The following is a 27300-nucleotide window of genomic DNA, read 5'->3' on the forward strand; positions in this document are numbered from 1 at the left end:
CGCTCAGTTCCTTTCGATCGTCTTGCGTGTTGATGTTGATGTTACTGTTACTGTTAGGGACCGCCGCTGCAGATGAAATCTCCTTCACCTCCGTTTGATCTTCAAAATCTTCCCTTACGTGTTCCTCTCCTTCAAATAAATGTGGGTTTTGAATTCCGGCGAGATCCATTGCTCTTTGAGCCGCAGCTAACGTGTCATAGCTCTTGTGTGTCGCCTTTGGAAAAGAAGTTACAGACTTGCTGGCTTCATTCCAGGTGTCAAATATGCCTATTCGTCGACCCACACTCACGGCGTAATACTTTTTTTCGCTGTTATTTTTCCTTTTCGACTTTTTTGAACGTGCCATATTTCATTTGGTAGGACAGTTTTTGGAGAAATTCCAACCTTCCGCCATCGGAAGTGACGTTTATAAGTATATGTGTGTGTGTGTGTGTGTGTGTGTGTGTGTGTGTGTGTGTGTGTGTGTGTGTGTGTGTGTGTGTGTGTGTGTGTGTGTGTGTGTGTGTGTGTGTGTGTGTGTGTGTGTGTGTGTGTGTGTGTGTGTGTGTGTGTGTGTGTGTGTGTGTGTGTGTGTGTGTGTGTGTGTGTGTGTGTGTGTGTGTGTGTGTGTGTGTGTGTGTGTGTGTGTGTGTGTGTGTGTGTGTGTGTGTGTGTGTGTGTGTGTGTGTGTGTGTGTGTGTGTGTGTGTGTGTGTGTGTGTGTGTGTGTGTGTGTGTGTGTGTGTGTGTGTGTGTGTGTGTGTGTGTGTGTGTGTGTGTGTGTGTGTGTGTGTGTGTGTGTGTGTGTGTGTGTGTGTGTGTGTGTGTGTGTGTGTGTGTGTGTGTGTGTGTGTGTGTGTGTGTGTGTGTGTGTGTGTGTGTGTGTGTGTGTGTGTGTGTGTGTGTGTGTGTGTGTGTGTGTGTGTGTGTGTGTGTGTGTGTGTGTGTGTGTGTGTGTGTGTGTGTGTGTGTGTGTGTGTGTGTGTGTGACGGAGTGATTGAGTTTGTGTTACTGTTTGTCGATTTCTTACGTGAGCCTTGATGGCTTCGCCTCTTGTTTTACGTTATTTTGCCAAAAAAACAAGATTTTTTTTTTTTTTTTTCCCCAAATGCCAAAAAAAAGTCTAGGGTCGCGCGAAAAAACTAGGGTCGGTCGGGTTACCGTAAACAGACCTATTTTTTTTTTTTGGCCTTAAGATCAAAGTAATAATTTAGCACTGTCAAATAATGGATTTTGTCTTCATTATTATTTTCAACTCTGCAAATATAATTGTGTGTACTCGCACTCATGCAAAAAGACACAACAGTACCCTCTCTCACTTGCGCACACAGACACTTCAGAGTGAAACCATTGCATTCTGATCAAAGTACAAATCTTCAAAATTTATTAAGCACCAAAATTGTAAAACTGTCTAAAATAATACTCAAATGTTGTAAAGATTGTGTAGTAAACATCCTCTGATACACATTTCCATGACTAGTGGTACAGCGCTGTTTGATTATCCAATAGAAATCTCCATCAACGCATTGGCCTGAAATGTCACGTGGGAAAGCTGGCCCCAATGTTTCCAAGAGAAACGACTCTTTCACAACGCATACATGTACAAACCCGACAGAGTTATTTTCCAACATGGTCTGTTGAGGCAGCACAGTCAGCAGTGCATACCCGTAACATGTCGACGGTTTCTACATTTAAAATGAAGTGAAGTAATTCACTGCTTTGGACAGTAGGTTGAACGCAGTATTGGCGAAGCTGTGGTATCTTTCTGGGTCACATTTGTAGGTCACTTCCAGTATCTCACGCCAGATTCTGAAACATGAATATGAGGATGTTGGTAACAGAAAATAGAATATTGTTTTATGTTACGAACAACTCTTTCTTGTCCACTCAAAGTTAGTGTTAAAGCGGGGATAAAAGTCGCTTGTTCATTTCAATGCTTGTTATTCTCTCAGGTGCCAGGAGAATGGTTCCGAATAACTCTCACTTGCTCTATTACACATGCCGAATGCGTTTTAGAGTGCTTACTTCCCTTTGTTCACCAGATCTCAAAGTTAAAATAGATGTTTAAATAATCTTTCTGTGTTGAACAACATCTATTTCACTATTTCAATTATTTACTGGAATAAAATAATTTAACGTCTATTTCTTCGAAGTAATGGTGAAGTGAACATTTACAGTTGTTATTACCAGAACATTTAGAGAAAAACAACAACAATGTGTAAAGAAGGGGGAGGAGTAAGGGTGGGTTGGTGGGTGATGTCTATAACACGAAAAAGGGGGGGGGGTGGGGGTGTAGGGCCGTCCTTAAAATGGAGGGGTCATAAAAGAGGGGGTGGGGGGGGGGGGGGGTTCCTCTGTACTCACTTGAGGGCACCACTCTGGAAGAGGTGCTTGGGCTGGTAGATGTCCATGAAGACAGGAGCGTTGTCCTTGAGAACGACACAGAAACCGTTGCTGGCGTAACAGGAAGACACGACATCGAAGGCCTCATGGGACAGACGGTGACAGTCCACTTGGTCCTGGCGGTAGTAGGGCAGCAGGGCTTTGGTCAGACACTGGCTGCTTCCGTTGACGAAGGCTTGACCCTGTAATCGATAAAACATGATTCATAATTGATTTTCTACACACACATAAAAACACCACATACGTAACGTGAATGTGCTCATGTTTGTTCGATGTAATTGAATTGATTAATTACAATGGTTAAAAAAATATTGAGGAAATAATTCCGCTTGTGCTAGTGATGCTCAAACGATGGTAGTTCACTGGTCATGGCTGCTACGAAGTATTGTGGCAAAATGTGTGATACATACTTCTTTCTCTTCTTCCCTTTCAGGGTTGGAGTCCGGTGAACGTTCTCGTCGACTAGTTCAAAGGTGTTTGGGATGTGACATGGGAGTTTGGCGTAGGTAAAAGCTATAAGCTTACTAAGTCAAGCGAACAGACTGATCGAAGTTTAATGTTGTCTTAGCTTTTCTCATCGTCTCTTCGCCTAATTAAGATTTACCTAACCTATATTATCTCTTCCCTCTTCGGGTTATCCACTAATCTTCGAGTATCTCCATCTCTCTCTCTCTCTGTTCTGTTTCTAATCTGCAATATTTCTGTAAAAAAACAAAACCCAACTGAGTTCTGAGAAACAAAGGCAACTAAGGGCTCTAAATGTACGCGAAATGTGACCCTCCACCACAGAATGAGTCGCATGTCACCTTTGCATGATTTTCGTATTCTTACATTTTTCTAAAGAGTTTTTTTATGCTCTATCCAGTGGTGAAAACCGTTTTAGAAAAGAGCAAAAACTGTTTGAATTATAAGCCTGTGACTGAGGTGACCCTCACACTGTTACCAGACACGGCCAAGCCTTGCGCAGAACCGCGCGAGGTGACATGCGACTCATTTCGTGGTGGAGGGTCACAAATAGAGTAAGTGAGAGTTTTTAAAAACTAAATGTTCATACCTGCGGAGTGAAGGTACTGAGGCTTCGCTGGAAGCGATCACAGTAGGGTGTTCCAAATTTCTTCATGTACCCGCTGGCGCCGCAGCTCAGACGCTGCTCGAAGCAGTCGTAGAACTCGCAGTTCCCGGCCTCTCCGTGTGCAATGCACTGCTCGTCTATCGCTGCATGAGTTAATTGGATAAATATGAAGTTGTGGGTAGACTGAATCGTCCAGGGAGTTCAACAACTTAAACTATTGACATCGATTAACACCCCCCCCCCCCCAACAAAAAACACAACAAAAACCCATCCTAAAAACACCCAACAACACACACACACGGCGCGCGCGTGCACACACGCACGCAAGCACACGACACACGCCCCCCTCAAAAAAAAAAAAAAAACCACCTAAAAACACCCAACAACACACACACACGGCGCGAGCGTGCACGCACGCACGCACGCAAGCACACACGCACGCACATACACCGTCGCACGCACGCACACGACCGCACACACACACACACCGTCACACACACACACACACACACACTCACATACACACACACACACACACACACACACACCAACACAACCAACCAACATTAATGCAGGCGCTATAAAACTCAATTTACTCACGTTGTCCATTAGCATTTGCGACAGTGTTAGAACGATCAAAGAAGAGGGCAGTGGCCGAAGAAAGGCCGAGGAGCATGGCTAGAGTCTGTACCACGCCCATGACTGACTTTTTTTTCCGCGAAGCAGAGGGTACGAATGCTCTCTGTAGATAAAAAAAAAATAAAAAATAAAAAAAAAGCTGTTTTATGTTTTGTCCTGTCGACAGAAACTTTCCCTCCTACTCCTGTTTTGTGTCCATTTTCACAACTATATGTAGATAAAAACTCTTGTGTGATTTGATCTTCTAGGCGACAGAACCCCTCACCACTCCATGTTAAATGATGGAGAATAAGATGAACGTAAATTTGGATCGTTTTATATTTTTTTTTTTTTTTTTTTTAAATTTTCAGATTTTTAATGACCAAAGTCATTAATTAATTTTTAAGCCACCAAGCTGAAATGCAATACCGAAGTCCGGCCTTCGTCGAAGATTGCTTGGCCAAAATTTCAGTCAATTTGATTGAAAAATGAGGGTGTGACAGTGCCGCCTCAACTTTTACAAAAAGCCGGATATGACGTCATCAAAGACATTTATCGAAAAAAAGAAAAAACCGTCTGGGGGTATCATACCCAGAAACTCTCATGTCAAATTTAATAAAGATCGGTCCAGTAGTTTAGTCTGAATCGCTCTACACACACACACAGACAGACCGTGACACGCACACACACACACACACACACACACACACACATACACCACGACCCTCGTCTCGATTCCCCCCTCTACGTTAAAATATTTAGTCAAAACTTGACTAAATAAAAACAAGTCGCGTAAGGCGAAAATACAATATTTAGTCAAGTAGCTGTCGAACTCACAGAATGAAACTGAACGCAATGCCATTTTTCAGCAAGACCGTAGACTCGTAGCATCGTCAGTCCACCGCTCATGGCAAAGGCAGTGAAATTGACAAGAAGAGCGGGGTAGCAGTTGCGCTAAGAAGGATAGCACGCTTTTCTGTACCTCTCTTTGTTTTAACTTTCTGAGCGTGTTTTTAATCCAAACATATCATATCTATATGTTTTTGGAATCAGGAACCGACAAGGAATAAGATGAAAGTGTTTTTAAATTGATTTGGACAATTTAATTTTGATAATAATTTTTATATATTTAATTTTCAGAGCTTGTTTTTAATTCGAATATAACATATTTATATGTTTTTGGAATCAGCAAATGATGGAGAATAAGATAAACGTAAATTTGGATCGTTTTGAAAATTTTTATTTTTTTTTACAATTTTCAGATTTTTAATGACCAAAGTCATTAATTAATTTTTAAGCCACCAAGCTGAAATGCAATACCGAACCCCGGGCTTCGTCGAAGATTACTTGACCAAAATTTCAACCAATTTGGTTGAAAAATGAGGGCGTGACAGTGCCGCCTCAACTTTCACGAAAAGCCGGATATGACGTCATCAAAGACATTTATCAAAAAAATGAAAAAAAACGTTCGGGGATTTCATACCCAGGAACTCTCATGTCAAATTTCATAAAGATCGGTCCAGTAGTTTAGTCTGAATCGCTCTACACACACACACACACACACAGACAGACGCACATACACCACGACCCTCGTCTCGATTCCCCCCTCGATGTTAAAACATTTAGTCATAACTTGACTAAATGTAAAAAGAGGCAATTTCTCACCCGAAGCAGTGTAGAAAACGAAGGAGTGCGGAGAAACAAAGCTGGGAAGCCGTACACTTTCAGTTGCTAAGGATATTACGAAGTCTTCACAGCTTTGTGTCTCAGGACACTCACATAACAAGAACCCAAAGCAAGTAACAAGCCAGAGGAAGTGAGAAGACTTATATACACACACCGCCAACTTCTTGTGAATCACGCAATTGGGAAATTTTGATTGACACTTTGTTGTACCGTGGCCAAAGTTTTTACCTTCCTGCTCTTTTTGTTTTCCTTTTTATATTTAGTCAAGTTTTGTTGTTGTTGAGGAGGCGTCGTGTACAGAAATTCCCACTGTGAAGCCCAGGATTCGTCATCTCCGCCGGTTTGTGTCGTGGTGTATCAGTTTATCGCGTTCGCTTGTCAGTCAGTGTGGAACAGGAGGAGAGGGCAGAGGCGAGAGAAGGGGGTGGGAGAGGGCTGGGAGGTGGAGGAAGCATGATGTGAAAATGCGGGAGCGGAGGGAGGGAAGGAGAGAGGGTTATTTTGCTTATTATTTACGTGAGTTTTTGGCCTTCGTGAAAATAAAAGGTTCGTACTGGCAGAACTTTCTTCAGAATCACCGCAAACAGACCACTCTACTCAAGACTCAGGAGAAGTAAGACAGAAAGAAAGAATGGCAGTGAAAATGAAAACTTGGCCGCTAAAAACTAAGTTTGCAATAGATTACATGCAATTGACAACAACACCAATGGTGACGATTAGTTCCATGATAAAAACAAAGACTGAGAGAGAGAAAGAGAGAGAGAGAGAAAGAGACTGAGAGAGAAAGAGAGAGAGAGAGAGAGAGAGAGAGAGAGAGAGAGAGAGAGAGAGAGAGAGAGAGAGAGAGAGAGAGAGGGAGATTTTTTTTGTTCTGAACTGAAATGAAGGTGCGACAGGTTTGACCTGTTCCACAAGCGGTGACAAGTTTAAAGAGCATTGCAGAAACACATACCTTCGTTGTCACAGTGACGACCACAGACACAAGGTCATCTGATCCCCCTCCTCCACAGCTCTGGCGTCATTGCCTCTATGTCGGTGTGTCACTCAGCTTCTTTAAAGATATCGTCGTTGTCGTTGTTATTGTTGTTGTTGTTGGTGGTGGTGGTAGTGTGTGTGTCGTGTGTGTGTGTGTGTGTGTGTGTGTGTGTGTGTGTGTGCGTGCGTGTGTGCGTGCCGCGTGCGCGCGCGCGTGCAGTATGATGTGTGAGTGTGTGTGTGTGTGTGCGTGTGTGTGTGTGAGGACGAGAGAGAGAGAGACTGAGAGAGAGAGAGAGAGAGAGAGAGAGAGAGAGAGAGAGAGAGAGAGCTTTAATTTTTGAGCAGTGACTCGGTGTTTCTTAAACGTGTTGAACTGCCACTTGTGAGTCAGTCGGCGGGGAATCCCCTCCTTTAAACCAAGGAGAATTAAAGGCTTATGAGGCTTATATCGCGCGTATTCCGTGGGTACAGTTCTAAGCGCAGGGATTTATTTATTTTTTAATCTTAATTTTTTATTTTATGCAATTTATTTCGCGCACATATTCAAGGCGCAGGGATTTATTTACATGTCCACTGCAGGTTTAAAATTCACCATCCTCTGTGAGCTTAGGCCTATCATAAGGCATCTGCATCTCGTATCATGCCCCGGCCTCCTCCTTCTTTTTGATGTCTCTCATAACTATGCTGCGATCATCATCATGATCATCATTAGCATCTGCATCCTCTCCTCCTCCTCCTCCTCCTCCTCAATGTTGTCGTTATACTCCTTCTCCTCCTCCTCCTCCTCCTCCTCAATGTTGTCGTTATACTCCTTCTCCTCCTCCTCCTCCTCCTCCTCCTCAATGTTGTCGTTATACTCCTTCTCCTCCTCCTCCTCAATGTTGTCGTTATACTCCTTCTCCTCCTCCTCCTCCTCCTCCTCAATGTTGTCGTTATACTCCTTCTCCTCCTCCTCCTCCTCCTCATCCTCCTCCTCCTCCTCCTCCTCAATGTTGTCGTTATACTCCTTCTCCTCCTCCTCCTCCTCCTCCTCCTCCTCAATGTTGTCGTTATACTCCTTCTCCTCCTCCTCCTCCTCCTCCTCAATGTTGTCGTTATACTCCTTCTCCTCCTCCTCCTCAATGTTGTCGTTATACTCCTTCTCCTCCTCCTTCTCCTCCTCCTCAATGTTGTCGTTATACTCCTTCTCCTCCTCCTCCTCCTCCTCCTCCTCAATGTTGTCGTTATACTCCTTCTCCTCCTCCTCCTCCTCAATGTTGTCGTTATACTCCTTCTCCTCCTCCTCCTCCTCAATGTTGTCGTTATACTCCTTCTCCTCCTCCTCCTCCTCCTCCTCCTCCTCAATGTTGTCGTTATACTCCTTCTCCTCCTCAATGTTGTCGTTATACTCCTTCTCCTCCTCCTTCTCCTCCTCCTCAATGTTGTCGTTATGCTCCTTCTCCTCCTCCTCCTCCTCCTCAATGTTGTCGTTATACTCCTTCTCCTCCTCCTCCTCCTCTTCCTCAATGTTGTCGTTATACTCCTTCTCCTCCTCCTCCTCCTCTTCCTCAATGTTGTCGTTATACTCCTTCTCCTCCTCCTCCTCCTCCTCTTCCTCAATGTTGTCGTTATACTCCTCCTCCTCCTCCTCCTCCTCCTCAATGTTGTCGTTATGTACTCCTTCTCCTCCTCGAGATGCACACATAGTTTAAATTTCGTCTCAGCTGACAGAAATCTGCAGTGACTGTATTTATCACTAAACGTACACACTTTTTGTAAAAGTAAAAACCAAACCTGGGGATCATGGTATCTTCAGACTGTAAATTCACGCATTGTCCCCCTCCCCTTCCCATCCCCTCAATCGTTTCCTGTGAGAGACTACAATGACTGTTGCTTGATGTCACTGTATTTGGACTTATTGTCCTTACAGGGGCATGCATTGTATGGTCACTGGCTATGAAAGACAGTCTTTGTACACTAGGCCGTGAGTCATTGATAGCTAACGCTTCAGCACAGGAAAATCCAAAGTCAATGATTAACTCAGAGACTGATGCAAAAGACCTCGAGTCACTCACGCGGCTCAAAAAACAGAAACATCAGCAGTTAAGTGGAGTTAGTTGTAAGTAACAGTAATCATTAAAGAGATGACCGTTTTCGTTATGTTTTTCACTCTTGTCCCATCTTATTGGCCGGACATTAGCGCAGTGGAGACAGCTTCTGTAACTTATTTGTTAGATATACATGTATGAGCCTTTATTTTTTATTTTTACGAAAATAATTGTTTCCGCGATATTGGCACTGGAAAAACCAACACTAATGCGCAAGGAAAGAATCTGCTTTGTCTGAAATTTCATCAATTGAAAAACAAAAAATAAAACAAAAACCTAACATCCCTTTTTTTCCAGGTAACAATGATCACACTTGTTGATACAGCCTCTGTTCGTTTTGTTTTTTGTTTTGTTTTTGTTTTTAGTTTGTTTTTGTGTGTTTGGCTATTGTTGATCGTCTTGGATGTGGCTCTTTGTCAACAACGTGCTTGTTTGGAGTTGCGTGACAAGGAAGTAACGTACTGTTTTGCAATGGTGACAATAATGACACAATTTATTGTTGTTCGAAATCCCGTTTTGCTTTGATTTTTGGGGACATTTTTTCATTGTCTTAGTGTATATCTGTTACTTTGTGTGTGAAGTACTGCAGATACTAAAATCGGTATATATTTGAATACCCGCTTCGCCGGGTAGCCGGCTTCGCCGGGAAGAAGTACTTAGAGCCGTACGCCGGCTTTGCCTGGTCCGAACAATGGACCCGCCAAGCTTAGGTCCCTCCCAGATTCGTGGAATGGGAACAGCACGAAAATGATTCAGTGGCCATAATGCCATTCCTGACCATATCGAGTCCCATCCTTGTCGACGAATGTAACCGTGTTAATCACCTTTGGAGGCGAACTCCACTCAAACAGGACTGAGCAAGTTAGAGCTTATCTCTAAGCCCTTTTGAACTGTTATGGCTTCTCAAAGGAAGGCCAGTACACAAAATTACACAAAAGCCGCCAGACCACATCACAAACAGAACTGAACAATGCACAGGTGTTCCTCACATAGAGACACACACACACACACACACACACACACAAACACAGAGAAGCCGTATCTATAGAGAGATAGATGACAGTGTATTTTTCGCGTGGCTATAAATTGATTCGACCTTTGCACTTTTACAGTGAGGATAATTTACGGGTCCAATTTACGTTCTGGACACTGCGGTGACCTTCTAAAAATAGTAACAGAACGGGGAATATCCGAAGATGCCCCCTTCATACAAAAGTGCACCATACGAAGGAAGGGAGGTAAACGCTGAAAACATGGAGAAGATGAGAAGATAAGGAAGAGTTACTTATAATGGTGAAATGAACACAAAAACCAAATTCGGTTCAGCGCTGCGCGCTGAGAGCACGTGTTGAAATATCTCATCGATGATATTGTGTCCGGGGTGTAGCTGAATACGGTGTCCAAATTTGAAAAAGATCCACCGAGAACTTTGGCTTTGGTGTGTCGGTATGGGGGCCCGGGTAGCTGAGGTGGAACCAAAATAGCTGAGGTGGAACCAAAATCGGTTCAGCGCTGCGCGCTGAGAGCACGTGTTGAAATATCTCATCGATGAGGTTGTGTCCGGGGTCTCTCTGAATAAGCCCACCAAATTTGAAGCAGATCCATCGAGAACTTTGGCCGTGCATGGCGAATACACAGATACACAGATACACAGACACACACACAGACACACAGACACAAGTCGTATATATATATAGATAGATGAAGGCACGCGTGATACGCGCTGCAAGATTATAATTTAGTTCGACGAGGAACACATGGGCATAAACAGTTATTTTCTGTTGTTACCAAAGAAAAAGTAGAGCTTAGGGTAACAGTTGTAGGAAGAGAAGGTTTTGCAGTCGAACAGTTTGTATTTGTATCTACAAACTAGATTATTTGATTTATAATGAGGGCAACTCGATTCACTGAGTTGAGCCACAGGAAGAACTTGTATCAAAGCATCTGTCGGTTGAAGTTTCCCACTCTTTTGGCATTACTCAATGTAGAAGTATAGAATGGGATTCTTCGATCTACTGGTACATTGATACAAGGTCCTGTGTTTGAACACTAGTTGTTTTAGTACTAACTTCTACAGTTATCAAGTGATGGTGTTTTTGATGACAGTATGAAGCCACACTGGTGTAACATGGAGAATCTTATCTTAGGGAATGACGACGATGCAAACACACACACGCATACACTCACACACAAAACGCATACACGCGCGCGCGCACACACACACACACACACACCACAACACACGCACGCACCACAACACACACACAAACTACACACACACACACACACATACATACACACACACACACGCACACCACACACACTCGAGCGCTGATCAGTGAAACATCTTTTTTGTTTATTTTTTGTGGTATTATCAAACTCGCAAGAAACAATTCACAATCACATCATTGGTAAAAGAACGTCCAGAAACTTTTCATTTTAGATCAACATTTCTTATTTTTGTGGATGTACACCAATATTGAAGTCGCAGAAAAGACACAGGTCTTATTCAGTTTTGAGAAGCCTTTCCATAAAAGGAACACACCCTGATAAAACTTATACCGGAGCAAACAATTGAATTCCAAACAATCAACGACGCATTAATAATAATAAACACTCATAAAAAAACAAAGAATACAAAAACAACAACAATGCAAAATAGAACGGGTTTTTCGAATACCATTTCATTTATAAAAAACAGTAACAGCGAGTTAAAAAGAAATCACCATATCTTAGTTTGAAAGATATGCAAAACAAATATTAATTGACACCATTTCCAAACGTTTTCTCTCTCTTTCTCTCTCTTCCTCCCTCTCTCTCGCTCTCTCTCTCGCTCTTTCTCTCTCTTTCTCGCTCCCTCTCCCTTCTCCTCTCTCTGTCTCTCTCTCTCTCTGTCTCTCTCTCTCTCTTCTCTCTCTCTTTGTCTCTCTTTCCCCCCCTCTCTCTCTTTGTCTCTCTTTCCCTCTCTCTCTCTCTCTCTGTCTGTCTCTCTCTCTCTGTCTCTCTCTTCTCTCTCTCTTTGTCTCTCTTTCCCTCTCTCTCTCTCTCTCTTTCTCGCTCCCTCTCTCTCTCTCTTCTCTCTCTCTTTCCCTCTCTCTCTTTTTTGCTGTTGCCTTCAGACACACACACACACACACACACACACACACACACACACACACGCTAGGAGGCAAGCTCACGCGCATTGATGTAAAACATGGCCAGAACTTGACAATCAAATTACTTCAGTCACAGATGCTCTAGACACTGTTCAAAGAAGTAAAATAATGGCTTTCCAACGCTTGACAAAACTATTTACAAAGACAGGATAAAATCGCAGAATACTATGTACACGAGGAAATCAACAGATCCGTTTCAGTAGTTATAAATACAACACAGACAGATTCTAATGCATAAGTACAAACGAACATTTAAATTGGCAACAGCAACACGAAAAACATTACAAAAAGTGCACATCATTATCAGGAAATGTTTGAAATGAAACCACGACAAAAACTCTTGGCTTATGTCTTATGTCAAACTTGACAAGAGGCACAGTGTTTGTTCCCTGCTCACGATTGTGTTGATTTTGTGCGGCATCATTTGTGTTGGATATCTTTTGCACACAGACAGTCTCACACGCATTCAAGCAAACGTGCACACACACAAACGCGCCTACAAACGTACATATAATTTCATACATTATCAATTCAAATACATTATTTTGCACCATTAAGGTAGTTCCCCATCTAGTATTAAAGGAATCATATCGAATGCATCCTGGAGAAATTCTTGGGATGATTTCAAGGAGGCCAAAAAACAAAAAACAAAAAAAAGGACTTTAAAAATGATTATTTATTACCTCACAGATTTTTGAAACGAATGAACTGCCACCATTATGAGAGAGAATGCATGTAAAGTGATGGACTGAAGATAGCAGGGGTGGCGTGGCTTGGGTTGGCAGCGGGGGGGGGGGGGGGGGGGGGAGGGGGGAGTAGGTGGGTTAAAAGAGGAAAAGATCAGTGCCTTATTTCACCACTAATTGTACATAAAACAAGAGGGTATACATCTTAATTGACAAAGTCATAACAAATAAAGCAAGAAATAAATTATAACTCTTCAAAAAGATTAAACTTACCAGCTAACAACACAACCGTCGTCCATATTTAATCGGCAAGTTAGGCAGTAACTCTGTACTAATACTGATTTGCTTTGGCACTGTCCTGCTAGCAAAAACTTAGAATAATATCTGGCTGCAGGTTGAACAGCGATAGGGGAAACGGCCCTAGAATGGACCCATGACAACTGGAGTGAATGATTAGACAAGTAATACGTCCTAAAAACTAGTTTTTTTTCTGTAATTGAAACATACCCTCTCTCTAAGAATAACACTTTCGCCTTCAAACTGTTGCAATATTGAAGACTTTTGATTAAGTCTCATAACTATACTTATATTAATGTGTTCCATAGTAGACGCATGTTCCCTTCTAACAACACGTTGCGGCGTCAGAGGCGCTTCAAAGAGAGCTAGAAAACAAGTCGCGCAAGGCGAAAATACAACATTTAGTCAAGTAGCTGTCGAACTCACAGAATGAAACTGAACGCAATGCAACGCAGCAAGACCGTATACTCGTAGCATCGTCAGTCCACCGCTCATGGCAAAGGCAGTGAAATTGACAAGAAGAGCGGGGTAGTAGTTGCGCTGAGAAGGATAGCACGCTTTTCTGTCCCAGGAACTTTCATGTCAAATTTCATAAAGATCGGTCCAGTAGTTTAGTCTGAATCGGTCTACACACACACACAGACAGACAGACAGACAGACAGACACACATACACCACGACCTTCGTCTCGATTCCCCCCTCTATGTTAAAACATTTAGTCAAAACTTGACTAAATGTAAAAAAGCTGGACCGGGATTAGAGTTCGTAATCGGATTTAGGTCTGAATCTACAAAGGAAACGTAGGTTGACACAGGTCCAAGCCAGCGCTAAATCCGACGTCAGCTTTGACACAGAATATCAATGTAAAAATCACCTTGCCAACAAATAATTAGACGGCAAAACCACTGAGGGAAAAGAGTAATACCAGAACGTATCAGAAGTTCTTTCACGAGTTTTTCTGTCCTTTTTGTATTGATTTACTTGACGCAGACAGCTATTGTAAAATTAAAGAAAATAATTAATAAATAAAATAAAAAAGGGGGCAGGGGCAAAACAGTAATACCAGAGCTTCTCAGCAGTTATTTAAACACTTCCAGCAATTTTCTTGGAGTAAACATGACATAACAATCCAAAAGTGTATCACTAACTAAGTATTACTATCAGCAGTAGTACATACAGGTTAAAATTAATATTAAAAGTCCTACGGTTTTGAGCCATTAAGGACTTGAGTGTTTGTCCGCTTTCAACGTAGTACATACAACGTAAAAAAGGCACATTTGAACACTTGTTTGATTCTTGAGTGACGGTGGGTGTGGTTTGCATGGGGTTGGTATGTTGCACTCGTACTCTGATGTGGGATGGTAGCGGTGAGAGGGGAGATAACTGCCTCAGAAGCTTTGAGCGAAAGTCAGTTTTAACATGATCTCAGTTTTTCTGCAGAAATTCTGACATCGTCAACACACAAAAGTTTATTGGTTCAGTGCAAACTCTACACACAGTAGTGACACATTTTGATAACTCATTACAAATTCTATAAACATCAGTGAAAAATGTTGATTATTAGAAGACTAGATAGCAATGAGACGGCTGATAAGCAATGGTATAGAAACCATGACAACCCAGCAGTAGTAATATCAAAACGAAGAACGTCTTGTGAGGTATAGATGTTACGAACGGACGGAAGTCTTCGAAGACTAGACTTGCGGCAAAAGTATTTCAAGACAAAATCACAAAAACATAATTATTCTTCACGGACAAACAAATAATACGTATCGATGCCACAAATGCATATGTCACTTGTGATCTCGAACGCTTTTCTTTTTACACTGTTTGGCTGGAAAGCAACGATAATTTCATTCTTGTTCAGTGTTTTGCTGCTGGCGGGATACCGTGACAAGTGTTGTGGGTTAATTCAGAAACTTGGTCTGAAAAAGAATTCAACAGAGATTAAACCAGATTTATTTGAATAAAATCCCCACACACTTCACAATCTTAAAAACTATTGGAAAGTGAATTCTACGTATGCCTTCTGTGAACTGATGCTAAAGAAATGAAATACTGTGTAATTTGCAAGCCCATCCTCCCCCCCCCCCCCCCCCTGAAAATCATCTCGCCTGACAAACTAAGAAAGACAATTCTTCATTCTGCGTTGCACAGTCTCTAACTCTGAAGTTACTCCCCTTACAGCAGAGACTCCGACAGCTTATAGACTTGAAGGTGCTGTTCCTGAAGTAAACGTTTTTAATCCAGAATATCATTCCTAAGAATATCAATTCAGAGTCATTTATTTTATTTTATTTCATTTTATTTCATCTTATTGTTTTACATGTACTGGGCTATGATTATCGCTCGAATATGTTCTTTTGCCGTTCATGCGGCAAGGAAATAAACCGTTTTACTTGTCACCAAGCTCATGCTTTTGAAATGAATTACAGCAGAGAATATATCTTTAAGTTATTCTTTTTTTCAAGTTTTACAACGCAAGGATAATGTATGCGAGAACAATACAGAATTCATGAAAACATCGATGCCACAGATGCATACATCAGTTGTGATGTACTAGAATTAGGGGGTCCTCAACGTCCTCACAGGAAATTTTCCTTTTAGGGACATGAGTTGATGCCACAGATGCAAACATCATTTTTTTTATTCAGGTCCACATGTCTCACATTTCAACACGCAATCAGGTTTTTGTTAGCTGTAAAAACCCAAGGGCATCATAAAACACACAAAATCACACACACACACACATCTTCAAAAGCTGAAGGTCCAATTTTGGAACTGATTGTAAAATTGAACCACAGTTTTAAGGCAATTGTTGCCTCTTCACTGGACGCGTTTGGGATCGTTGCACCATAAAAACAATGCCACTCAAAGTTTTAGAATACACATTTTCTTTGCTTCCGAGTTTGTCAACTCAGCAGCTCCCATTTTAGATATTTGTGAAGTCCATGTATTTGTTGATGATCAGTGCTGTAGCAACTTTGTGCAGTGTGATAATCATTAAATTGTCTCTGACATCTACTCTTTTGCAGGAGTTTTTGAGTGATTTCTCTTCCGTAATGTCACATGCACAGCGTCAACATTTTACCAAGGAAATAGCACGAAATATTAAGTTAAGCATTATTTGTTGTCTCATTTGCACAAGAAATTCATGTTCACAACAGAAATAGCACACCGTAGATTTTGATTTCTTGTGAAGGCAGATGACGTCACAGAATTATATACCATCACATGACGTCACAGTCCACAATCAGACATACACATCTTGCACGTGGCTGTAGTCTTTGCCGAGATCAATCCCACCCCGACCACCACTTCCGCCTCTTGGTGGGTCCTCGAAAGTAATACTGTAAGAACCGGAAGTGGTGGTGCAGTTATCGTCCATGCTGGGGCTGGACTCACACGAGGTGGCGCTGGTGGGCCGGAAGAGCAAAATGTCACTTCCGGGCTTGAGATAAAGGTTGGGGAGCGAGGAACACGACTGCTGCGAACTGTCGTGACTATTGTCCGAAGCGGGCTGCGATAAAGACCGCGTGCCGGTCCGATTTTTGTGGCGCTGGTTGCTATGGTGATGGGGATGGTGAGGAGGGTGGTGTTGTTGGTGAGGGGGGTTGTTGGGGAAGACGCCGTCGTCATCCACCCCCAAGCCGCTGTCGCCGTAGTGCGTTCCCCGGGAGCTGAGACTGTTGGTGTTGAAGTCCTCTGGTCGACCCGGCACGTGGATCTCACGCCACTCATAGGGCTGCAACACACACAACGTCACTTAGCATCCGATTGTGTGAAGAAGTAGAAGAAGAGAGAGAGAGAGAGAGAGAGAGAGAGAGAGAGAGAGAGAGAGAGAGAGAGAGAGAGAGAGAGCGAGAGAGAGAGAGAGAGAGACAGAGAGAGAGAGAGAGAGAGAGAGGCAGCAGACAGCGAGTCATTCATCTTTTTTTCATCATTATTCACATAAATACCTTCGCGAAAAAATACTGCAGCTGAAAAGATTTTAAGGTTGGAGTCTGCCCCTTGTAAAAGTGATAACATTTTTTAAGGGGAACTTTCTGTAAGTTCAAGGATTGCTGAGGCCAGAAATAATAAATAGAATACGTGCTAATTGCCAAGATGACGACTGAAACTAGAGTATTGGGTGTGGACCTTTCCATCAAAATCTTGAGTTTTGAATGTTGTGTTTTGAATCTTGAGTCTTGAAAGAACCAGCGAAAGAAAAACCAGGAATGAAGCAAGTGTCCACACTCACCTTCCCCGTGTCGCTGCCTGTAATGAGCTGTGACTTGATGCTGGAGATGTGCTCGAAGGCCTGCTGCAGGCGCAGGGAGGTAACTCTGTTGAGGGTCTGGATGTCCCCCACATCCACCTCGTCCTTCTCCACCCCCTCCAGGGGGTCCAGCTCCTCCCACTGTCGGCTGCCCTGAGACGTCCTTCTGTACGGATTCGGCTGTGACAGAAAATAAAAATAACACTTATCCATTGTAACTTCTCGCAAGAGCTCACGGCGATGTACAACAACAAACCACAGACACAGCCACATGCACACATATTTATATATTTATACACAGACAGACACAGACTCAGACAAACGCACTCACGTGTTTTTGCACAATTGTCTGCCTACAAGGAAATGGTCCTCTGAACCACGTGATTTTTGTAAACCGGAAAAATAGTTTGGACATTTCTGAAGGTAAGAAATAAGTCCATTTTCTAAATAATGCAATGTTTTAATATGCCGAAAAGCCCTGTCTCCGTGTGGACGAGAACAGATGCTTAACATGAGGCCATCAAGCTCGAGTTGCAGTTGAGTGACAAAACATTTTTATTTGATCGACGGACTCTCTCTCTTTCTCTCTCACCCCTTTTACTCTCTCCCCCCTCTCTCTCTTCCCCTTTCTCTCTCTCTTCCCCTCTCTCTCTCTCTCTCTCTCTCTCTCTCTCTCTCTCTCTCTCTCTCTCAGAGCGATGCAGCCTGACTGGCCTTGCTTGTTCATCAACAAGGTGAACACGACGAGGATGAAGCCAGTCACGGGTCACGCGTTAGAGTGTACCTGGCGTTTTTAGCATCCAATTAACTTACACTGTCAACAGCGTCTGTACACTCCCCCCCCCCTCCTCGGTCCGCCTCCCTTCCCCCTCTTTTCACCTTCCGACAGCGCCCCCCAAAACTCGAACAATGCAAGGATTTACTAGTCGTGTCATCGCGAGTGCTCGTCAGACATCCAGTACACACTAATGAATGCAAGCAGGTGCCTACAGACAGACAGTCAGACTGATACACATACAGACAGACAGATTGACACACCCACGCACGCACGCATTCACGCACGCATGCACGCACACACACACTCATACATACACACACACACGCACGCACACACATCCGCCTCCCCCCAACACACACACACACACACTAACGTATAGATCCCTACTGTTTTTGCAGCATCAGCACCTGCAGTGTGTGTCTGAAACACTGGCGAACCTTTATGTCTATAACCGAATTTATGTGTTGCTCAGTCTGTCTGCCTGTGTCTCCAGAATTCTCTGACACAACTTCATCCACTTCTCTCTGTTCTAATACTTTTACAACGGACTACAAACATAGCAGTCAAGTCGTAAAACCTGAGTTGTCGTAGTAGGATATAAAGGTTACAGTCCGACCCCCATTAAATGGAGGGGGCTTTTCAACGTTCTTTTATTGCAACATCAGAAACTGTCAAAGCGCGTTATAACAGGTTCACATTTTCACCTCATCATTATGTCCTGCCCACCCCCCCCCCCCCCCCTCAATCGACAACTCTGTCTCCCTCCTTCCTCAGTTCATCTCTCCTTATCTCCTTATCAAACTCACTCAGTCTCTCTCAGTCTCTCTCTCTCTCTCTCTCTCTCTCTCTCTCTCTCTCTCTCTCTCTCTCTCTCTCTCTCTGTGTTTCTTTCTCTTCTTCCTTCTTTCTATGCCTCTCAACCTCCTTCCCTCTTTGTTGTTACTCTTTTCTACCAATTTCTCTCTCTCCCCCCCCCCCACCCCCTGCCTCATCCCATTACTCTGTTCACCCTCTCTCTCTCCCTCACTCTTTCAATATCCCTTCCTCGGCATTCCATTTCCAGCTGTAAAGAGAGGTGCCGATTTTCATTCACAATTTCACTCACTTTCTATCTCTTTCTAGTGTTGTTCTCAATGGGCGAGGAGGGTCAGATGAGAAAAAAAATGCTTACACAATGTCTGCATGCTTAATCTGTCACCCTCGTAAAATAAAGTTCAAAATCAAATCTCTCTCTCTCTCTCTCTCTCTCTCTCTCTCTCTCTCTCTCTCTCTCTCTCTCTCTCTCTCTCTCTCTCTCTCTCTTTCTCTCTCTCTGTTTCCGTTTCTCTTTCTCTGTTGACTTTTTCTACCACCAACGATACCACACATAGCACGGCCATGAAACATCAATTGTCGTGGTGGGGTACAAACGTTAGGTGCTCATTAAGAGGGGCAGGGGGCAGGGGGAAACGCCGTTAAACAGTCCAGGAGACACACAGCGGTTCTGTTTGCTGTGTCATCCCCATCTCGTTTGCTGGAAACCTTTTTCTAAACTCTGTCTGTCACTGTCTCTCTCACTCTGTCTTTTTCTTTCTGTCTGTCTTTCTGTCTCTGTCTGTCATTTATTGAACTGAATATATGCAGGTGACATACGAGGGCTTTTCTTTTTTTTACAATTACGCTGTTTGTGTGTGTGTGTGTGTGTGTGTGTGTGTGTGTGTGTGTGTGTGTGTGTGTGTGTGTGTGTGTGTGTGTGTGTGTATGTGCATGCGCGTTTGTATGCGCGAGTGTGTTTGTTTCTACAGCGGGTGTTTGTACTTGTCTTGTAGCTGTTGCCGTTAGGGCGTGTGAAATGGTTGCACAGAAAAGCTACAAATTCCTTGTCTAAACACAGACTGCCTTTCAAGGTTTCTTCACCTAGGTTGAGACGAGGCAAACACAGGAGTCGCAATATCCTATTAAGCAATCGATACAATCGGGAACAGCAACAACAATCATACCAGGTTTTTTTTATCTTCATTTGTTTTTTGTTGTCCCTCAGCTTTCCTTGAGGCAACAGCTGCTGTTGCGCTTTCAAACAATATAAATGTATAATATGTAAGATACATGCACGCGCGCATGAAATCGTTTGGACACTACATGACCCCCATTCTGAAGGACTGGACTATCGAATCTTAGGAGTTTTCAGATAATGTTTACAATCATTTCGTTGTGGTCATAGGTGACGAGCACCGATAGACCTCTTCTCTTGTTATTACTGCCTGTTTTAATTTCCTTTGTTGATTCATTACTTCATTCGTTCATACACTTATTCGTTTGTCAGTGTCCTCCCCTTCTCCCGTCTGTCCTTCCTTGATTATTACATGTATTTTTGAAAGCTAACTTAGTTTGTTTGGTTGTTTTGCACAGAATTTATCTCAAGCTCTTGTCAAACGTAAAGTGGCCCGAAAGCTCTGAAGTCTCGAGGACCTGCAGCGCACGTGCCACCTTCAGCGCACAGTGTACATAAGACGAACGACAAGAAGAAGAAGAAGAAGAAGAAGATATTAACAATAATAACAATAACAATAACAGCACTTTATTGTCCATTAAAATATTACATAAAAATGGAAATTTTTCTTCGGCACACCCTGTCTGCATGTAAACGATTATAACAACAATTGTATAGGACGACACACATAAAACATAAAAGGGATACAATCAAATATGATATTGCACTATGTAAATTTACCCTCTCATATAACTTGAAATCTTCTACTGGTATCCGCCTTATACGCTTTCCCTGACGCTATAAAAGTCAAGGTTTAGTTTCTTGTGAAATCTTTTTTTTATTCTTTCTTTTTACCCCCTCCCCATATTGTCCCCTCTCTTTTGCTGATCACATAACATTCATGTCCCCAATAGGTACTCATTCCTGTTAGGGCGTAAAACCCAAATTTTTGTTCGTTCTTGTGAAATCCTCTCCTTGCCACCTCATTCCGCCCACAATCTAACTGCCCGAGATTCCAGGTTTGCCCTTTCGCTGGCAATCTTAGCAAGGAACCGCAGAAGAGGATTAGAAGATAAGTTGACCATGGAATTACGGACACTACCGAAAAGACTTTTTGGCCAGAGAAGACAAGGGTCCACACCTTACGCAACCCAACAAGCTTTGTCCGGTAGGCTGACCGAGACTTCAGCCTCTCTCGCCTCTCGAGGCCATAAGCAGTGCGTTGGGATCGATCCCTACATAGCAGGCTGTGCTTTCTGCGATGTGTGGTTTGTAATATCGTTAAAGCGACAGACCTGGTCACAGGCAGCTTTCATGGGAAAACATGTGGTGCCTGTGTTTAACGACTTTGAAAAGGTACTCGAAATGTAGTCTAATCCTGCGTATTCTGACACGGAGTATAGTAGATATTCAGCCTTGCAGATCCAAATCCAAGTTCTTAGCTCTTTCTAAATGTGTGTGCCTGCTTGCTATTTAGTTTATCTTGTGTGTGTGTGTGTGTGTGTGTGCGCGTGCGTGTGTGCGCGTGCGTGTGTGTGTGTGTGTGTGTGTGTGTGTGTGTGTGTGTGTGCGTGTGCGTGTGTGTGTGTTAATGTTGACGTATTGCGATAAAAAAACCTTGGACTAACGGGTTATAGAAATAAACTTGTTGGAAAAACTATATTTAACGAAGGAGTAAAGCTTTTCCGGGTTTCGTATGTACATTTACTAAAAAAAAGAAAAGAGTAACAACCTTGGCATACAGTTTACTCTTAAAGCATAATGTGCGTGTTACTCTTAAGTGTAATTCAAAGCAGGATGCATATAATACAGATTAGCCCACAGTATACACCAGTACAGAAAACCCGTCGTTCAAAGTTAAAAATGTCATCAGCACTACGATTTCTTATGTTTATCTGTTCCAAAATGTATTAATATTCTCCAAAATGTAAAACTACATTTGTATCATAAACTTTTGCTTGCTATTTCAAACAAAACTGACACAATGCATGGCCGTGCTCTACTGTCGGGCAGCAAAACATTCACCCAAAGTGGGCCTGCCGATTTAAACCCCAACGGCCTGTATAATATTGGTCTGCGGGATATGAGCAGAGCTGTGTATATTGGCCTATGCTAATATTAGCTACCTTACTGCCTCTTGGAGCTGCATAAACACGCCTATGCCGTGCCCTAATGTTGTCCAAAGCCCTTTTGCCAATAATTTGATTACGTAAAAATGGACACTCTTCCGGCGAGCGATGAGAACGAGATACGGGAAATCAAGAACGCGAGAGGGTCAATGTGCTAAAACAAAGGGTAAAGGTCGCGTAAGAATATAAATCCGTTTTTACATTTAGTCAAGGGGGGGAAATCGAGACGAGCGTCGTGGTGTATGTGTGTGTGTGTGTGTGTGTGTGTGTGTGTGTGTAGAGCGATTCAGAGTAAACTACTGGACTGATCTTTATGACATTTTTCATGAGAGTTCCTGGGTATGATATCCCTAGACATTTTTTTCAGTTTTTCGATAAATGTCTTTGATGACGTCATATTTGGCATTTTGTAAAAGTTGAGGCGGCACTGTCACACCCTCATTTTTCTATCAAATTGATTGAAATTTTGGCCAAGCAATCTTCGACGAAGGCCGGACTTTGGTATTGCATTTCAGCTTGGAGGCTTAAAAATTAATTTATGACTTTGGTCATTAAAAATCTAAAAATTGTAATTAAAATTATTTTTTTATAAAACGATCCAAAATTACGTTTATTGTATTCTTCATCATTTTCTGATTCCCAAAAAATATAAATATGTTATATTCGGATTAAAAACAAGCACTGAAAATAAAAAATATAAAAATTATGATTAAAATCAAATTTCCGAAATCGATTTAAAAACATCTTATTCCTTGTCGGTTCCTGATTCCAAAAACATATAGATATGATATGTTTGGATTAAAAACACGTTCAGAGAGTTAAAAAGAATAGAGATATAGAAAAGCGTGCTATCCTCCTCAGCGCAACCGCTACCGCGCTTTTCTGGATTGTTAATTTCACTGCCTTTGCCAGGAGCGGTGGACAGACGATGCTACGAGTGTACGGTCTTGCGGAAAAAATGCAATGCGTTCAGTTTCATTCTGTGAGTTCGACTGAGCTTGACTAAATGTTGTATTTTTGCCTTACGCGACTTGTTTCTTTTTTAAGTGGACCTTTGCACTTTTGGGAAAAAAACCTTTCATAGGCCAGAGACGCCACAGAATGTTTGATTATCTATGTGTATATCTTTGTAGCTTCGGAGAAACAAAAAGTGTTGTAAACAGACACAGACAGACAGACAGAAACCACACACACACACACACACACACACGCACGCACGCACGCACACACGCACGCACAAACAAACACACACACACACACACACACACCATTCATTCGCTCTCAAATGCTGGGGCAGATCTTTATTGAGGGGTGTGGTATGGCTTGTAAGTCATTATATGGGGCGGGGATATAGCTCAGTTGGTAGCGCGCTGGATTTGTATTCAGTTGGCCGCTGTCAGCGCGAGTTCGATCCCAGGTTCGGCGGAAATTTATTTCACAGAGTCAACTTTGTGTGCAGACTCTCTTCGGTGTCCGAACCACCCCCCGTGTATACTACATTGGGTGTGCACGTTAAAGATCCCACGATTGACAAAAGGGTCTTTCCTGGCAAAATTGCTTAGGCACAGTTAATAATTGTCTACCATACCCGTGTGACTTGGAATAAGGCCGTGAAAGGTAAATATGCGCCGACATGGCTGCAATCTACTGGCCGTATAAAATTTCATCTCACACGGCATCACTGCAGAGCGCCTAGAACTGTACCCACGGAATATGCGCGATATAAGCCTCATTGATTGATTGATTATAACGGGCGTCGCCAATGAAGAATTCGTCCATGGAAAACTGATCAAAATAAATAACAATCAACAAAGGGTACAAAGAATAAAACAATAAAGACAAAGCATCCAGACTTCTCTACTTTTTGGGGACGTCTCTAGTGTGGAATTCGTGTGAGGAAAACCGATCAAAACTATATATATACATCAGTTAACCAAAGGCTACCAAGAAGACGTGGAAGACGACAGAGGCAGAACATTTAAAATTAAATCTCGTTTTGTACATTACCAGACATTTTACAAACAGAAGGAAAAGAAGACCTCAGTATTAAGTGTCTTAATATCATACATTGTTTTCTGCCTAGCATGTGTGTGTGTTTTATGATTTCTAAAAATTTATTTTTTATTTTTTATCTTTTTATTTAGGCATAGTTTCCGCCACGAAATAATCTGCTTCCTCTGTTTGCTCACCTCAGTCCGGCTACGCCGTCCAATTTTTACGTTCACCATGACCCAATTTTACTCGATGTCACAAGACACCAAGACTTAGCTGACCACTCACAATGTCAAGGCAGTGGGCAGTAAGACTGACAAATGATGTGGAGGACTACCTCTTAATTGACGTGGCCCAGAACAGACGCAACGTCAACATGATCTTAAAGAGTTTAGTGTTTTTTTTGTGTGTGGTGGGAGAGTAACTATGTATTAGATTCAAGGCGTTCTGAGCATACAAATATCCTCTAGTTATTGTATTGGTTTTTTTTGGGTGATAAAAAGAAGTTAATCTTATTTAGACACCCAATTCTAAATAACAAATCGGAACAGAACATTCTTTGACGAATTGTTTGAAGCCTTGACGGGAACACTTTGAAAAACGTTAACCATATGTATTATATATAAAAAAAAAATGCCTATATAGACTAGGATAAATTCTCGAAAAGAGGCCTAAATAAAAAGAGGTAGGCATTTGTGGGTAATTAATGGCAACAGGTTGATTCTTATGGATTTGGGTGTGCTGAATTCATTTCTGCCTGTTGCCAAAGTCAAAAATGCCTATATTCGTTACTATTCAACGGTTTCCAAGATGGCCGCCATGATATCAAGAGACTACTAATTCTCAAACAAATGCTTATATCTTTGGTGTTTTTAGAGATACAGTGTTAATTTTTGGCTAGTTGGTAGATGACCGATAGGCAATAGTTGCCTTGTCAGAGTATTTGACCTTGACCTTAAGTCAAGGTCACATGAGACTTGACAATATTGACTTGTACTGTTTTGTCATGTGTGCATTTTAAGTTGTCTTTTGGCAGTAAACTACTGCGAACTAATCACTAAAAATAAGTGATATTACCCAGTAGGTATTCAGCATTAAAATGAATATACATTGATCATCATTCTGACAAGGTCAAGGTCATTTTGACCCCATATTTCAGATGTGTTTAAACCGTGCTTGGACGCCATCAAGATTTGCAGTGGCTCATCTGTTGTACACACTGGACATCTGATTCAACAATTACATTTCAGCAGGGGTTCAGATCAATGGTGCACAATCAACTAGGTCAAAGGTCAAGGTCAAAGGTCACTATTTGGACCATTTATTCTCAAAAACGGGGCCTAAAATAGAGATAAGCCATTTGTGAGTAATTATGGTGTGCTCTTCCCATTTCTGCTGTATGACAAAGTGTATATTTGCTAGTTTGTCCTGTATCATTAAATATTCAAAATGGCCGCCACAAGCCTGAAAACTCACCCACACACAAAAACTGACAATTCTTTAAACATAACCACTCTATTTATTATCAACTTTTGTTTCAACATACGTTTGTATCAATAACGTTGCATAATCAGTACACATTTCAACAACATTTAAGATGTTATGGTATTTCTGTGGCAATTATAACACAATATACACAAATCTGAAGCATGACAAACGTTAATGTTCCATAATACTCTGTCACGAGAAAAAAACTTCCGAAACATGTTGAGAACATGCTCAGCAACAGGTAAACATATCAGCTATGTACAGGCATTCAGCAAACAATGTCAAATGTTCACATTTCATATGGTAAGGTCAATGAACATCACACACGTCCAAAGGGTCACGGTCAGTCCACCACTCGTTAAGACACTCCTCGTGCATTTCCCGGCATTTGCACGCTGCTGTGCATGGTAGCTTCGCCTTTCTGCATCTGCACCTTCCACTGCTGCACTGCTTCTGGCAGGTGCAGAAGATGATGTCTAGGCACGCGTCTGGAACAGACGGAAGGGTTTTCAGGACGGGGAGGAAGACGCCATCCTTCAGTTGCCAGCCCATGCTTTCAATCGGCGGCAGGTTCGGCTTCTTCTCATGAGCTTGTTGCCAGACTGAGGCCTGATAATGAGCTCTCTTGATGTGGAAGCTCAGAGCATCACTGGATGGGGGCAGATTTTCTGGGGCGGTGGCTTTCCGGAACATGATGGTTCTGGCACCATCTGCAGTCTCACAGTTTGAGATGTACAGCTTGCAAACGAACTGCTCTGCTTCTTTTGACGTGTCGTCTGTCAGCTGCCCTTTCCCCAAATTTGCCAGCAGCTGGTGATGTTGCTGAAACACTTTCCATCCAGATACCTTGCCTTGGCCAGACAGGAAATATGTGGAATCCGAGCCAGTGATGGCGTGGAATCCTATCAAGTTCTGGGGCTTTGCCTTCTCCATGTCAGGTCTCTTGGCAATATTGTGAACTGGGATGTACTGTCTGCGCTTTGCTGTGCCAGTTTTCATCCACACTTTCTTGCACTTCATTTTGTCAAAATGTGCAAGAATCAATACAGCTACATCTGTGTCTTGTGAAGAAACAACCAGGCTGGTTGCATCTCTGTTCACACAATGCAGAACAACACGTGTATCACCCTCTTCGTGACTGGCCTCTAGCGGAGTCGTGTCCACGTCTGGCTTGGATGACTCAACTTGAGTTGGATCACTGAAACCACCGGAAACCACAACAGTTTTGTCATCTGGTGCCTGCAGGATGAGTTGCCGAGACAGAAATTTGGCCAGATCAGCTTTGTTCTCAGGGTGAGACATGAAGTTGTCCCATTTGGCTGGCAGGGGTGTGTCCTTAGACTCTATCAGTTTCCTGATGGGCTGAGCTCCTTTGCTCCGCTTCTTTCTTGTTCCACCTTTGATTGACAGCTGATCATACCGATTAAAGACGATGTCGGTGCGTTTAAAGGCATGTCCTTGGGCAAGGAGAGACTTGACGAATGTGTCAGCAAGATCACCAAATGTAGCTGCACCTTGTGGCTTTCCAAGTGCACAAACATGTGCTTGCCCATCAACGACAAGTGTTGCCCTGTCTCCAAGCTCATGTGCTTCAATGCCTGGAGGACAGTTTACACCACTTGTGAGGATTTTAAGCAAGCTTGCTTTTGATCCTGACCTTAAACTGCCATCAGTTTCAGCAAGTGAAGGGGGTACTGGCATCAGCTCATGCTTCATGATC

At 42.6% G+C, this 27300-nt stretch overlaps 2 protein-coding genes across 2 annotated transcripts; both read right to left on the reverse strand.

Moving 5' to 3' along the window:
• Positions 1 to 1346: 1346 nt before the first annotated feature.
• LOC138969083 (uncharacterized) lies at positions 1347 to 5897 on the reverse strand. The gene is made up of 5 exons (XM_070341792.1): positions 5738 to 5897; positions 4055 to 4196; positions 3437 to 3597; positions 2344 to 2564; positions 1347 to 1788 (listed from the first exon to the last, which is right to left on the reverse strand). The coding sequence occupies exons 2-5, from the start codon at positions 4152 to 4154 to the stop codon at positions 1671 to 1673; spliced, it is 600 nt and encodes a 199-aa protein (XP_070197893.1). The 5' UTR covers positions 4155 to 4196; positions 5738 to 5897; the 3' UTR covers positions 1347 to 1670.
• A 1518-nt stretch (positions 5898 to 7415) lies between these two features.
• Positions 7416 to 8420, reverse strand: LOC138967992 (high mobility group nucleosome-binding domain-containing protein 5-like). Its single transcript, XM_070340553.1, has one exon. It carries the CDS (start codon positions 8418 to 8420, stop codon positions 7416 to 7418), a length of 1005 nt encoding a protein of 334 aa, XP_070196654.1.
• Positions 8421 to 27300: the final 18880 nt, after the last annotated feature.

This window comes from Littorina saxatilis, linkage group LG6 (assembly GCF_037325665.1).
Source record: "Littorina saxatilis isolate snail1 linkage group LG6, US_GU_Lsax_2.0, whole genome shotgun sequence".
Lineage (NCBI taxonomy): Eukaryota > Metazoa > Mollusca > Gastropoda > Littorinimorpha > Littorinidae > Littorina > Littorina saxatilis.

Excerpts from the sequence above, each read along its gene's own strand:
- LOC138969083 (XM_070341792.1), bottom strand. The coding sequence starts at position 4,154 with ATGGGCGTGGTACAGACTCTAGCCATGCTCCTCGGCCTTTCTTCGGCC. Across the intron at positions 3,598-4,054 it reads CGCAAATGCTAATGGACAAC|CGATAGACGAGCAGTGCATT; the intron begins GTGAGTAAATTG and ends TAACTCATGCAG. Across the intron at positions 2,565-3,436 it reads TCAGTACCTTCACTCCGCAG|GGTCAAGCCTTCGTCAACGG; the intron begins GTATGAACATTT and ends TATCGATTACAG.
- LOC138967992 (XM_070340553.1), bottom strand. The coding sequence starts at position 8,420 with ATGTGTGCATCTCGAGGAGGAGAAGGAGTACATAACGACAACATTGAG.